Source organism: Passer domesticus, chromosome 1 (genome assembly GCF_036417665.1).
Source record: "Passer domesticus isolate bPasDom1 chromosome 1, bPasDom1.hap1, whole genome shotgun sequence".
Lineage (NCBI taxonomy): Eukaryota > Metazoa > Chordata > Aves > Passeriformes > Passeridae > Passer > Passer domesticus.
The window spans coordinates 17,404,809-17,418,347 of NC_087474.1; the positions used below are offsets into that span (position 1 = coordinate 17,404,809).

At 38.4% G+C, this 13,539-nt stretch overlaps 1 protein-coding gene across 2 annotated transcripts in view; it reads right to left on the minus strand.

Annotated features, from left to right (window-relative positions):
• Nucleotides 1-4,518: 4,518 nt before the first annotated feature.
• Nucleotides 4,519-13,539, minus strand: part of SPAG6 (sperm associated antigen 6) — a 34,157-nt gene continuing 25,136 nt past the window's right edge. For both annotated transcript variants that reach the window (XM_064408301.1, XM_064408291.1), the window contains 4 exons: nucleotides 11,106-11,297; nucleotides 9,805-9,921; nucleotides 6,954-7,099; nucleotides 4,519-4,761 (listed from right to left, as the gene is read on the minus strand). In XM_064408301.1, coding sequence (XP_064264371.1) covers nucleotides 4,695-4,761; nucleotides 6,954-7,099; nucleotides 9,805-9,921; nucleotides 11,106-11,297 — 522 coding nt within the window. In that variant the 3' untranslated portion in view covers nucleotides 4,519-4,694. The remainder of the gene's footprint in view (nucleotides 4,762-6,953; nucleotides 7,100-9,804; nucleotides 9,922-11,105; nucleotides 11,298-13,539) is intronic.

Below are 13,539 nucleotides of genomic sequence, written 5' to 3' on the forward strand. Positions count from 1 at the left end.
AGTACCCTTGCATTGTTCCTCTCCACGGCTTGCTGATGCACGAGAGTGAACACAACTGGTTTGTGCTAGGGCCAGCAGCTCCCAGTCCCTCAGCACTCCCAGCTCCTGATCCGACCTCCGGGCGGGAGGGACACAGCCATGGAACGTGCTCAACCCAAGCAGGAGTAACTTCTCCTGAAAGGCAGCACAAAACCATTTCCTGGTTTAAAAGGCATTCTCATCATCAAAATATGTGTTAGTGTTGCTTATACATATTTTCTAACTCAGTCTTTTGTGCTGTATCCAGAAATACAGTACAGTGGTAATAAGGTAATTAGTATTTTCACTAGCTAAATTACAGAGCTGGCTGCAGAATAAAGCACAGTAGCATCAATATTATCAGTTAAGTATTATACAAAAATAACATCAATAGTTTTAGTATAGTCACAAGATCCAATAATTTCCTCTTTCTCTGTGATTCCTTTAAATTTTATCAGATGAGGAAACTCACAACATCCACTGACTCTTAGTTCAACTCCAGTTCTAAAAATCTAGGTAAATTTTTGTAGGTTCTTGAACAATATTTCTTTCTGAATATGGTATTAGTTATAAAGAACTTAAGTTCTGCTGCATCAATCTCTCATATGAATTTAATTTTCCCAGCACTTCTGTAAGTTAACAAAGGAGTAGAACAGATACTTCACAGATGAAGATGATGAATTATAGGGATTTGTAATAATTATCCAAGACCATAAAAGCAATCCTATGTCAGTGTGAGAAGTGGAACCACTGGCTTTGCAATCCAGTCCCACTCCATATTTCCTTCCCCCCCAGTCACAAAAGGAGATCTAAAATTCCAATAACCAAGATATTGGATACCAAGCAGCCGTTAGGGAAGAAATTGAGGCAAGCATGCTTTCACAGATTCCTCACATGGTGAGACAATTGTCTGCCACCCCTTCATACCCAGAACTCAGAGGACTCCAATTTATAACAAAGTTGAAAGAATCTCATGGCATTTTCCATGCTTAAAACTCCCCTTGGGCCAGGCTAATTCACAACCCCCCTAGACCAAATCAAGAACACTTGAAGATCTACTCACACTCCATCCACTTCCTAATTACAATAACTTTATGCTTTGTGTCACAATATGAGGTTCATTTCCTCCACCAGTTCCATTCAACTCCTTCAACATTTTGTTCATTTGTTTGTTAAGATGCAGATCTCCAGCAGCTTGATCACTTCAGATGAGACAAAGCAATCCCTTGGTAAATCCCTCTGGACACGCAGAACATATTATATGCACAAGAGTTGAACTCCTTGAATTTCCTCTTTTCAGATCCTCTAGGTTTCCAGTCATTCAGATAAAGAAAGGAGCTTTTGTAGGGCAGTTAATCCATCTGCTGAATGAAATATGGTAAAAGTTCTACACATCCACAAGTTCTGTCAAGGCCCTGGTTTACATCTGTAGATGTAATAACTGTAGTAATGCAGACAGAAATCACGGCTCAGGCCCCCAGAGAAGATCTTTAGAGATTTGAGTTGAAAAGTCACAATGCCGCAGTCAAAGGAACAGGCAAAATTATTTAAGGGCTTACATTTATTTCTGCCAAAGCACTGGCTTAATTATCTTTGTGTGTCTTAATAAGCCACCTCTGTGAGAGGGACTCTTACTTGAAATGCCTGTATGTCCTAAGCTCCAAAGTAGGCACTGCTGAGTGGTAAGCTGAGACAAATATCCAAAGGCAGTGTAGGGGCCAAGCTGCAAAATGAGCCTGTTGTTCATCTTCTCTAGCACCACAGTCACACACTTGCATGAAAACAGCATTTGAACGAATTAAAATGCAAATCTACATTTTATTATATGAAATTGAGACAAATGATGCACACTTGAAGCCTGCCAGAACAGCTATTACAAACATTAATATAGTTTTAGATGATGACTTAAACCAAATGAGAGAATGGAATAGAAACAATGAAGAAACACCTTTTGAGACACTACCGGAAAAAAGCAACTCTTGCCACAGTTACATTAGTAACATACAAATTAGGAATAATTCTGCTGTAAAGGCCTAGGTCTGTCTTGTGTAGACGTGTACCTCCAGGGGAGCCTCCAGCCACAAGGTGTTTGTGCAAGGCAGAGAAGCAGCCTGCCAGCAAAGAACAACTGCCAGGGTCTCAAACTACGTGGGAGAGGACTTTGCACTGCCACAGCCTAATGGGATGTGGCATCATCCAGGCATCCTGCGACAAGAGGCCAAACAGCCACTGGCCCAGGCCAGAGCTGCCCAGGGATGTAAAGATGTATTTATGCTAGGTCTGATTTAGATTGTGCTCTACACAATCAGATCGCTTTGAAGGTTTGCCTTGTGCAATCATTTCCTTTGTCAGGAATCAGAAAAAGACTGTGAAAAGACTGTGAACAAATTGTTTAGGCATTGAAATTTAACCCTGTGGAATCCTTACAGTGTAGCACAGTGTGACACAGCAGGAGCACATTTGTCAGGGGACTGAAGCCTCTTTGCTCTCTCTGCACAAAACATATACATTAGCATTGTGTGGGGTGGGGGTGCTCCCGAGCACACGAGGCAGCTATGGGGACACAGCTCCATGCCTCTGCTGCCTCCCATCTGCACACAGCCCTCTGCACCACTTCTGCTCTGTTAGGGAAAAATGAGGCTTCAGATCTTTCGAGACTGTCTTGAAGCCCTTCCATCGCATTTTGTTTCAGGGGTTGTACAAGATTTGATTTTTAAATATACATAATGCATGTGAGAAAATTATTGAGTATTACTCTAAACAACAATCTTATTAAGTTCAAATCTCAAAGTTTTTCCGCTAGCATTAATAGTGCCAGAATATCCTAGCATTAATGTCACTATAAACAATAAACACTAAAATCAAAAAGGCATTTGGTAGAAGCTAGTCAGTTCTAAGGCTTTTCACTTAGCTGTGGGCTAAGGAAAGAACCCATCTGGTGTGGATTCTATACCAACATTCATGGCACCAACAGTCTCCTTACAGTAAGGTACTGTGCATCCCCTACTCCTCCTGAAAAGCAGAGTCTGAGACCACCAAGTACCTCACAGCAGGAGCACAGCCCTCTGTAGAAATAAATTTTAACACAGGATAGCCCACCCATGTTTTTGTGAACCATTGAAAAATATGCTGACAAGAATAAAAAAATAGTAATTTGGAATTTGGCAAAGAAAAGCCACTCTAAATAATTTCCAACTGCAATCAGTCTTTGCTCCTGCTTTACAAGTAATAGATGAGACTATCCTTCTTTTATAAACCCATTCAGTTATATGTTTAAGAAAGTAGGTAAGTTTCTCTCCAGTGGAGGTTTTCAAATATTATCTTTCCTTGTGGCTGCCAGTATTTTCATATCCCATTCCAGAAACACTGTTTAGTAGTCTTTGGGAAAAATGAAAAACAAAACAAAACAACAACACAACAACAACAACCAAAACAAAACAAAAAACCACACTCCCCCAAACTGCTGCAAATGATAAAGAGAAAAATGGTTAGAACAAAAAGTGGTAAATGATAGTTACATTTAAGGGAAGACTAGAGGGTTGTTTGCTGTGTGATACACCAGAGTAGTAAGCAGAATGTAAAAGTCTTTTCACTCTCCAAAAGAAGGTAAAAATAGTTTCAGGATGTTCTTCAGATGGGAAAGAGGTTATACCTCTACGTTGATGCAGCTGCAGCTTCAAGACTTAAGTTCCAAACGTGTTTTAACTCAACTCTTCAGCTATTTGAGCTCTTGAAGGATAAATCCTAAGCCACCTTAGTCCCATCAGTCCAATCAGTGCAACCTAAGTGTCCTCAGATTTCCTGTGAATGTGCTCAGACCTTTGCTCCCGGTGCTGCTGCAGCCAGGCAAGCCTCCTCTCCTCTGAGGCACACCCGTGTGCTGCTGAGCCCAGAACCAAAGCTCCCAGGGCCCTTCCCTTCGCGTCCGTGAAGTTCTGAGCTCACTCTGTCCTTCTCAACAGGAACAACCATGCACAGACCAAACAGTGTATTGCCCCTTTCTCCACAGCAAATCCTCCTTAATTAGGAGGATTTTTGCAGAAGATGTATTATCTACCAGGCCAGGATCACCAGATGACCATATCATGAAGAATTCAGCCCTTGTATCATCTTAATCTGTGATTATTTCTTTGTTTAGCTGCTACTAACATGTTTGGAGATGTAAAATCACAACACTTTACTTCCCCAAAGGCAGCAGTAGGAGATATCTCAGTGCAGAAAGAATTCCATAATTAGAAAAAGCACAGGGGCCTACTTTTTTCCCCCTCATCAAGCCTGGGAAGTTTTAAACAATATACAAAAGCAAAAGGAGAAAATGGTAATAGTACTGAGAAGGCTAAAATTTGAATGAGATGACAAACTTTTCTTGCAGAAGGAAAAGGAAATGACTGATTCTAAAAAAGCTTCTGTGATAAATCATCACCCCTGCATGAAATTCCATTCATATATGTGGCAATATCTGGTAGTAATGTTAAAGTAAAACAAAAAGGAACAAAAATGTAACAACAAACAAGTTTATAAAGAACAAAATACAGCTTTATAGAATTGCTGAGCTTTTTCAGTAGTGCAAATAGTAAAAAGAGATTTGAGAATCAAGCAAGGCTTTCAACAGCTGTATTTGTATTACTGTCATAAAGGCATAAATGTGAAATGCAGCTCTAATAAAACACTGAAGTTTATAAAACTGGTTGGTAATTTTCCACCCTTTCCAGAAGTATCTCAGAATATCCAGGGGAATAATACCTGAAAGAGAAACATTTTGTTTGTGTGTTAGACTACAAGGCATGTTCTGTGCAAAGTAATGAAATACTATGCATATTTCTACTGATCAAGAAAAAAATCCTAGCATTAAATACTGGTCAAGGAATTCTACAGTTACTCCCCTACAATGTTTTAACAACCTGCTTTTCAACTTACATTATCATTTATACTTGGAAGTCAGGTTTTTTTAAATACATTTGGCTTCTTTTAGGGCATGTAGGTAAGTGGCTACGTTTTAGATAGGTTCAGCTTCAGCTGCCGTAAGAAATGTAGGTGCTGGCTTCTTTTGAAATTATGGCCTTTAATAAAAAAAGCATGAGTTTGCACAGAACTGTCAGCTGCAAATGACAATAGTCTGCTTCTGCTTATCAGACATTAGCACACACCCCAAAACTCACATCAAGCCTACATCCATGAGAGGGACACTGGTTCTGGAACAAAAAAAAATTGTCACAGTGACCTTCTCTCTGTAATCAAGGATGGACACTATCCAGAGGTTTTCATTAGAGTAGGACTCTGTGGTCCCATTACTGTCCTGCTGTCATTCAACTGGTTTTCCACAATGGACCCACTACATGCATCCAATATGCCAGCATCAAAGCTGCATTTAGTTCTTGTTTTCCAGTTAAGAGTATCTGAAATTTAATACTTTATTATTCTAAAAACATATACATCTCAGTATATTTCTAGTTTTTCAGGCATGTCAATTGCCACCTCTGAGCCCTGAATGCTTCAATTATAAAGAGACAGGAACACACCTCCATGTAATGTAGGCCTAAAATATACTCCAAAAAATTTCCAATGCTTTCCCTTCAAGGGATTTCCCTATTTACTTTGCTAATTTTCATTTTTCTGAATAATTTCTGCATAATTAAACTCTTTTTAAACCTCTTACTAGTTCTGTGATTTGTAAAGCTAACTTTCCAATGCATTACTGTATTCAGTCTGCAAACAGCCTAAAATAAGGTCCAGGTCTCCAGGACAAACCCAGAGCTGGATTCTATCACAGCTACTGTGCCTCAGGCAGCACAACCAACATCAGGCAGAAGCACAGACAGGCAAGCAAGAGATGCTCAGAGAGGCCTTTTCCTTTATTACATCCCAGGCTGGATGAGTAACCTTTTTTCATTTACAGGGGAAAAAATAGGTATAACAAAAAAAACATTATTAATATCCAGAAAAGCATAAACAAAATTCCTCTTTCCCTCTGAAGTACTAGCTGCAGAATAAAATTTCTTTATCACTTTGCTTTTACCCATTTGACAGCCACTGTGTCTTTGTAGACACAAACAGAGCTTCATTTTGTGAGACATAGTTTCTAGCTACTATTAGCTGAAGAACTCTGCTGCTATAATTAAAATTGATGATGCAGATTTTCAGAGCCTGTAGAGGGAGTACATGAGTACAACATCCTTCTGATGTGTTGATGGAGTGAAGGACTGGTAAATGGATATCTAGAATCTAGGAGGGCATTTCTCTCATTATTACAATTTAGGATGGTGACATTTTGACTGTAAGCTATTTAATAGTGTTTCTGTATTCATTAAGGGCAAAGTTCAACTCGGTGCAGACAGCTGGTGTATGGTCCTTTTATATAACACTTAAGCCTTGTGATGAGGCTCAGGGAGGAAGGGCAGCTGTGGGCAGACCAACTGTGCAGGAGAGCCTCTGGACCCTCTGTGCATCAGAGGAAGTTTCAAAGGAGCCTCTGAATACTCTAGGTCAGACACACTATTATGAAAGTCAAGGATGCAACCAAAGATTCACCAATACCTATATTTTTGGAGCCTAAGAAATCCACAAATAAATCCACCAAAATAAATTTCTCACAGACATTCATAAATATGAGTGGTTGTACTGAAGACTCAGAGTCCATCTGGGCAGTGCAGGACTGACTTTTTGTCACACTTTCCTGCAAGAGCCTGATTATTTGGGCTTTGTTGACAGACAAAGAAATCTGATTCCAAATACAAAAAGAGAAAGCATTCTAATGTTTGTGTCCAGAGGTTGTGTTACTGCTGGGGCAATTAACCAAATGTTATACTTTGGTTTTATTAAAAGCAAAATTCACACAGGAGTTAAATTACTATTTTAAATCCTTCTTTTGTGTTGTTCCTGTGAAAAACATCTAACAATGTTACAAGTATGAATTCTTTAAATTTCATTTTTCCTACCTTACTATTTCCTCTGGATAGCAATTGTTAATAGTGTTGATATATTCCTGAAGAAGTGACCCAGGTTCTGCTTTTATTTCTTGAACCTTTTTAAGTCCACCAGTTGTTACAAAGAGACGACGTGCTTTACTGTCATGTGGTAACACCTACACACAGAACAGTACATTTTTAAAAAATCTTTTGAATTCATCTGTATGCCACTAGGCTCAAATATTGCTTATTTGTTTTTAATTCAGAAGACAGATAAAATGGAAAATCAGAGAAACAACATCTGTAATGACTACTGTATTATAACACCCAGCTGTATAGGGAAAAAAACCCAGAAACCAGCCCTTTATGATTACAACATAATTCATCATGTACTTTAATACATAACATACATAAAATAATTAATTTAATATTTAGTCTTACATAAATAATATTTCTTGAATTATTCCTACAGAGACAGTAAGATTGTGGAGAAAAAATGGATAATCAAAACAGAACACTAACATGGAATAACAACAGCATCTGTTCCACTTAAACCAAGTTATTCAGGTCTTTTATGTCAATTCCCACAGTTTAATTGTAGAGCTGAATTTTATATCGTTATAATGATCTAGTATAGATTAGTGCATGAAGACAATACTGAGAATTGTTGCAAGTGAACAATACAGCCTTGAAGCATTACATGCTACTATTAAATTCCTAGATATTAAAATCCTTTAACACACTGTGTAGCCATGGAAGCCTTTTACAAACACACACACAAAGCAAAAACGTGAAGTTTCTGCAGCCAAAGGGGATGAGAAGCAGAAATGATGAGACAATAACATTCTGTGCTCCCTGAGTGATGCCAATACGCAGCTCTGTCCAGAGGACGGCAGGCAGGGAGGGAGGGAGGGAGGTGGGGGCTGGGCCAGGCGAGGGAGAATGACAGCATGTAGTCCATAGGCCCATAGGGCTGCAATATTATTAAAAAAAAATAGAGAGAAAAAGATAGAAAGATAATGCAAGATGTCAGCTGCATCTACAGCAAAACCAGATGCGTTTAAAACCAACTCTGAGAGTTACAGATTATGAGGGCAAAAGCATTTTGTAAGCTTCCACATTGCTCAGACATTAAGCCATAAATTTGACTGTGTTTCAGTGTAAAACAAGAGCCTCAAATGAGGAAGGGAATGCCTAAAAGGATGAAGAAAAAGGACAAAATTTCTTCCATGCATACAGGCAAACAACCTGCATTTCTGTGGTTCCTCTAGGCTGTACAAAATCAACAGACAGGTAAAGAAAAAGCAGGAGAGCACAAAGACTTCTCTCTATTCTATGCTCCACAGAAGTGTCAGGAACAACTGTGATTTTTTTCGTTGTGGGAACTGAACAGACGTCTGTTTTCACATATCTCCCACAACAAGAACTGCCAAGGAGGAACTAGCAAGGAGACAGGATATGGCCCTTTCCCTGCCTTCCTCCTCCACACTGTGACTTCCAGGCTGGATAAGACAGCGGAAAACTCTCTGGGAAGAGGCCCTAAAGAGAGAGAGCACCTCTGAGACACAGCCTCTTCCCCCAGTCCAACCTGAGACAGCACAGAACTGCACAGGCTCTGAAAACGCTAATGTTAAAATGCTCAGTCCTGCACAAAAAACAAACAGCACCCCATTTTGAAACACAGCTTGGAAATAAGGCTTTTACTGTGCCATAAATAAGCCCACAGAAGTAACAGACCACAGCTCTAAGAATAGGAAATTGCCAAGCAGGAGAGAAAAATGCTTTTACTACAGAGAACTTAAAATTAAGAGTACACTTCAGAAGAACAAACGCCAGACAAGTGTATTTAATAACATATAGGCAAAAGAGATAATTGAAACTAAACAAAATATCAGCTGATATGAAGGGCACAAAACTATTTCAATAGCAAGCAATGTTCAAATATACACTGGATAACCAATTGCTATGCACTTGGCTCATTAATAGCTCCAGTCAGAACAGAGAAGCAAAAGGGACTGGATTCTGTACAAATCTCCATTCTTTGAACAGCCCTACCAAGAAGACAAGAGAAATGAAACTGTGGCAACATAATCAGGAATCTGCACTACCAACAGCAGTGCTTCCAGATCTGTCATGACCAAAACCGAGTATCAAGAGTGTTTTACTTGGCCATTTCCAGAAAGAACATCTCACCAACAAAGCTTGGTATACCCTGCTAACAGGTTACACTGCAGAGTATTGCACTAAACATAGTCTATAGTTGAACAGAATTCCCAGCATGAGCTGAACATGACAGACATTGCAAGTCTCCCAGTTAGTTAGCAATTACTTACATATTTTAAATATTTTGAATAAATTGTATCACTTTTACATGCTGCATTCAAATCAACAATGTATTTAACAGCTACCTTGCAAAATTTTGAGAGGGATAAGAAAAGATTTGGAATTTTTACACTTATTTGAGACTGAAAATTAATCAGGATAAAAGGAGTGAAGCCTTTATATTATTGTAAAATAGCTGACTTAAGTCAGTGCTGTACAGACAGCTTGTAGTTTATCTAAAACAGATGTGACTGGGATTTATGTGATACATTGGCTCAAGAGAAAATATTTGCACATGAGTTAATATTCCACTTAATCTCAAGAGGCAAGGAAGGAAAAAACACCTTGCTTATAAGAAACTGTTTTCCCAGTCTTAGGATGAATTATGGCAGATTCCAAATGAAACAGTATCCAGCTGTATAAGACAAAAGAACAGGATCCAAACTGCTTTGGAAGGGGATGCTTGAGGATCCTGAGAAAACAATGACACCTTTAGAGTGGCTAAATGGGAAACAATTAGCAATTAACATATTACTCACCAAGAAGAGCCTTTTCTTACCTTACTAAACTGCCCAATAATATACTGCAAAATACTGGAAGGGGCCTCATGAAGCAGTGGTTCAAGTGCTGGTAGATACGTGCATTTCTGAAGAATGTTCTTTAAGGCTTTCTTAGTCTATTGAAATGCAAAATAAACTTTCTGTAGTAAGATATCAATGAAAACAACAAGAATTCATATATATCACTGAAGTCTGATCAAAAAAGCAAATTGATCAGAATTTTCAATTAGCAATTTCTGAATAGAAACTATTATATCTATCAGGTTACTTAATGAAGAATCAATTCTCTACTTAGATTTATTAAACCTCAAAACCTACAGTGCATCATATTATTATTATTATGTTATCTACAGTCAAAGTAATGGCAATTTTCCTTTGACTATAATGAAAGCTGGAGTAGACCCTTTAGGTAAATTGAAGTACTCTAATATAATAAGAAAGTTAAATCAAAACATATTTTAAAAGATTGTATTTTAGAAGTGGCTTACTAGGAGAGGCTGCTGGTCTGGGATAGCAAAGTGCAGTACTGTCCAGGCAGGGGGGAAAAGAGAGAGTGAAACAATTGTGCATTGGTGCATATTTCTGGAAACAAACTCAGTGTTGACTGATACAAGCAGAAGTAACCTTCTTGGGCAGGATTACAGGTACAGGTAATTTGGCTTCAATATTTTTGGGATTACTGGAAATTACTATATAAAAGGTACTTTACATGGAATGTGGTATTTCAGTGGAATGTACAGAAGCATAGTGCAACATGGGAGATCATATCCTGTCCTATTACACTCTTACTGTTGCTCAGAAACACACTTTACTAAACTGCAACTCTACTGGCTCCCACACAGGGAAAGGCCCTAAATATGGGCAGTTGCATGTTTTAAAGAGCAGAGCCTTGATTAGCTGTTACAGTTTTATCATAATAATAAAAATGTAGGCACAATTATTACAAGGACTGTAATATTTTCTACAAGAGCTTATACTTGCAAAAAAGAGGTGGATAATTAGAAATGAGTCACAAGAAATTACAGCAAATGGGTCTATGCAACTCTGATCTAAACTGGGGAAAAAAAAAAAGGGATTAGACTGTGGTGGCTGTAGCATATGATGTGGCATACACCATATGCACACGCATTAGGACCAGCCAGTCCCCTAACAAGTGACACGGCCTCCAGACACCGCACACAGGAAAGCTGTGACTCGGTGAGCATCAATAAAAACACATAACTTCGTAGTTTTTAAGCACTCAAACCTCTTGATTACAATGAATACACCATGTTAATGCAAATACTACAAATCTACTTGCTTTTGCTTTAAGATCTTCTGAGCTGCCTGCGTCCGCAAAGATGTCGAGCAGCGTGGGCAGCACGTTTGCTACTGCAACATGACGTGCATGCTCAGTAGTGTGCCTTCCAATCTGTCCCAGGGCCCAAGCAGCTGCTGCCTTAATATGATCTTCATGTTCTTCTACCAAGCAGGCACACAGTGGAGGTATTCCCTGCAGCATTAATCAAAAGCACAGCCTTTACAAATGTAGACCAGGGAATGACAATACGAAACAGATACAGAGAGTCAGAAAATGTTTCTCTATTTACACTCTTCTGAAAAAAGCTGTAAGAGAATGCATGCTAGTGGTGTCATACTTTTACAGCATCCTGATTAGTAAGAATTTTTAATAAATCTTAATAAATATAGTTACACATAAACAGATTCAATGTTCTAAGTCAGAGAGCAGTTTGAACAAACATGCAAATTTAAGGTATAAAAAGAATACACAACATAATTCAGGCTGTACTAGGTAAAGGTGGCAGTTTTTCTCAGACTGAAAATAAAATAATTTGAGTGCTTATGATTCTATGAAATCAGTTTAAGACCAGAAGGGTTCAATCATTGAGTCTTTCTTTTTTTACTATCCACAGCACTAAATTTCAACTTATCAACCTCTTCTTGAGTCCAGTAGTTCATGTTTGACTCACCCAATCACTTCAAGAAGGGCTTCAACTTTTGATTTGCAGACATTGAGAGGTGGAGACCTCACATCCAGCTGTTACTAAAGTTGTTCTGGTTCAGGATCTTTATACTTTCTCCACAACTAATTAGTAGCTGGTATTTTATGCCAAAACACTCCAATAGGAAACATTTCATGCTACTTTAGGCAAGGCAAGGCTACTAAATCTCTATCAAAAAAACCTTTTTCTCCATATCCCATGAATCCTTCTTTACTCTTTCCTGCAGTTTTCTGCTTTGTTGTTTTGGGTTTTTTCCCCAAGACACTTTTCAAATACAGACAGTAGAACTACATATATTACTAAAACAAATAGATTAACTTCTCTTTTCCAATAATGCTTCATCTTCTACTCTTTCATACCACAAAGGACTAAATTGTGGGGGTTTTTGCCACTGCATTACAGCAGAAGACCAGAATGAAGTGTTTGTCCAGTATGATCCCAAAAATCATTGCTCAAAATCCATCCTTTCAGCTTAGAGTACCGTGGAATGGATCTATCACTTCACATCATCAGTGTCTAACTGCATATGGTTATGCCACAGTGCATTTCTTTCGAATGGTTCCAGTTTACCAAGCCCCATCCTCAGCACTGTGTACTACTCCACAAGCTTAATCTCCCCTGAAGCAGTTTGTTTTTTTTAATGGGTTTTGGGTTTATTCGGGTTTGTTATTATTTCTTTTGTAGATCAATCATTAACATATTTAATTTCATCAAAGTTTGCCCAGATCCCTGAAACAGCTCTCACAGCAGTTCCATTCAGTTATGATAGGAATCATTATAATACTTCAAAAATCTAACTTAGGGGCTTCCTCCAGAACTTAATCCTGGTTTCATCCCACTTAATGTCAAGCACTCAAAAGCAGGAGCATATTTGCTCTAGGCATCGCTAAAAGTGGAAAGAGAGACACATCCAGAGAAGAAGGGCCTCCAGAGATAGCCAAAAAAAGCATCAATTCCCTTAGTTTTAAAACACAGAAGAGCATTTTTTTGATCACTCCTACTTTCCCTTCATACTACATGATGTTGTAGCAACTTCCATTTTTCAACTTGCATTTCTACTAGAAGACATTTCTATTCCTTTATTTATATTGTTTTGTTGCTCCACTCATACATACATTTTAAATGCCTGATATAGTGTGAAAATGGGTCAAAAATGTTAGTGAAATTGTTTCCTTCCTTCTGTCATTAATTAGCATTATTCACATCAGACTACTAAGCCAGGCACTAATTTCACCTACTGCAAACATTGCAAATTCTCCCTCTTCTATATCATTGCCCAGCAGAATTTATTTAAACTTGAAAACATATAACTTTACTCATTTGAAATGTCACTTGCACAACTGAATCAAACCACAATAGATAATAAACTGAGGTCTGTTCAAGTCTGAAGATGGCTGTTGCAAGATAATCCTGCAGTACTTGCAGAGCCATGTTTGTAAATGAAGAACATGCCATTAAACACAGTTGCTCCAAAGAAGCTTTCACTGCAGCCACAAATACACATTTTAAGAGGAAGCAGACAACAGAAATTCAGTGACTTATTTTCTGTACCCATGCAATTGCAACACAGAAAAATCACACACTGTAATACCAACTAATCCACAGTGTTCTGTAAAAGGTTCAACACCATTTTAGCAGGTTGCCACAGAATTTCAGTCATAGAAAGCAGCCATACTAGGAGAAAGTGCATTCATGGAGAGCAAGTATATAATCCTGTCACAAAATACATTC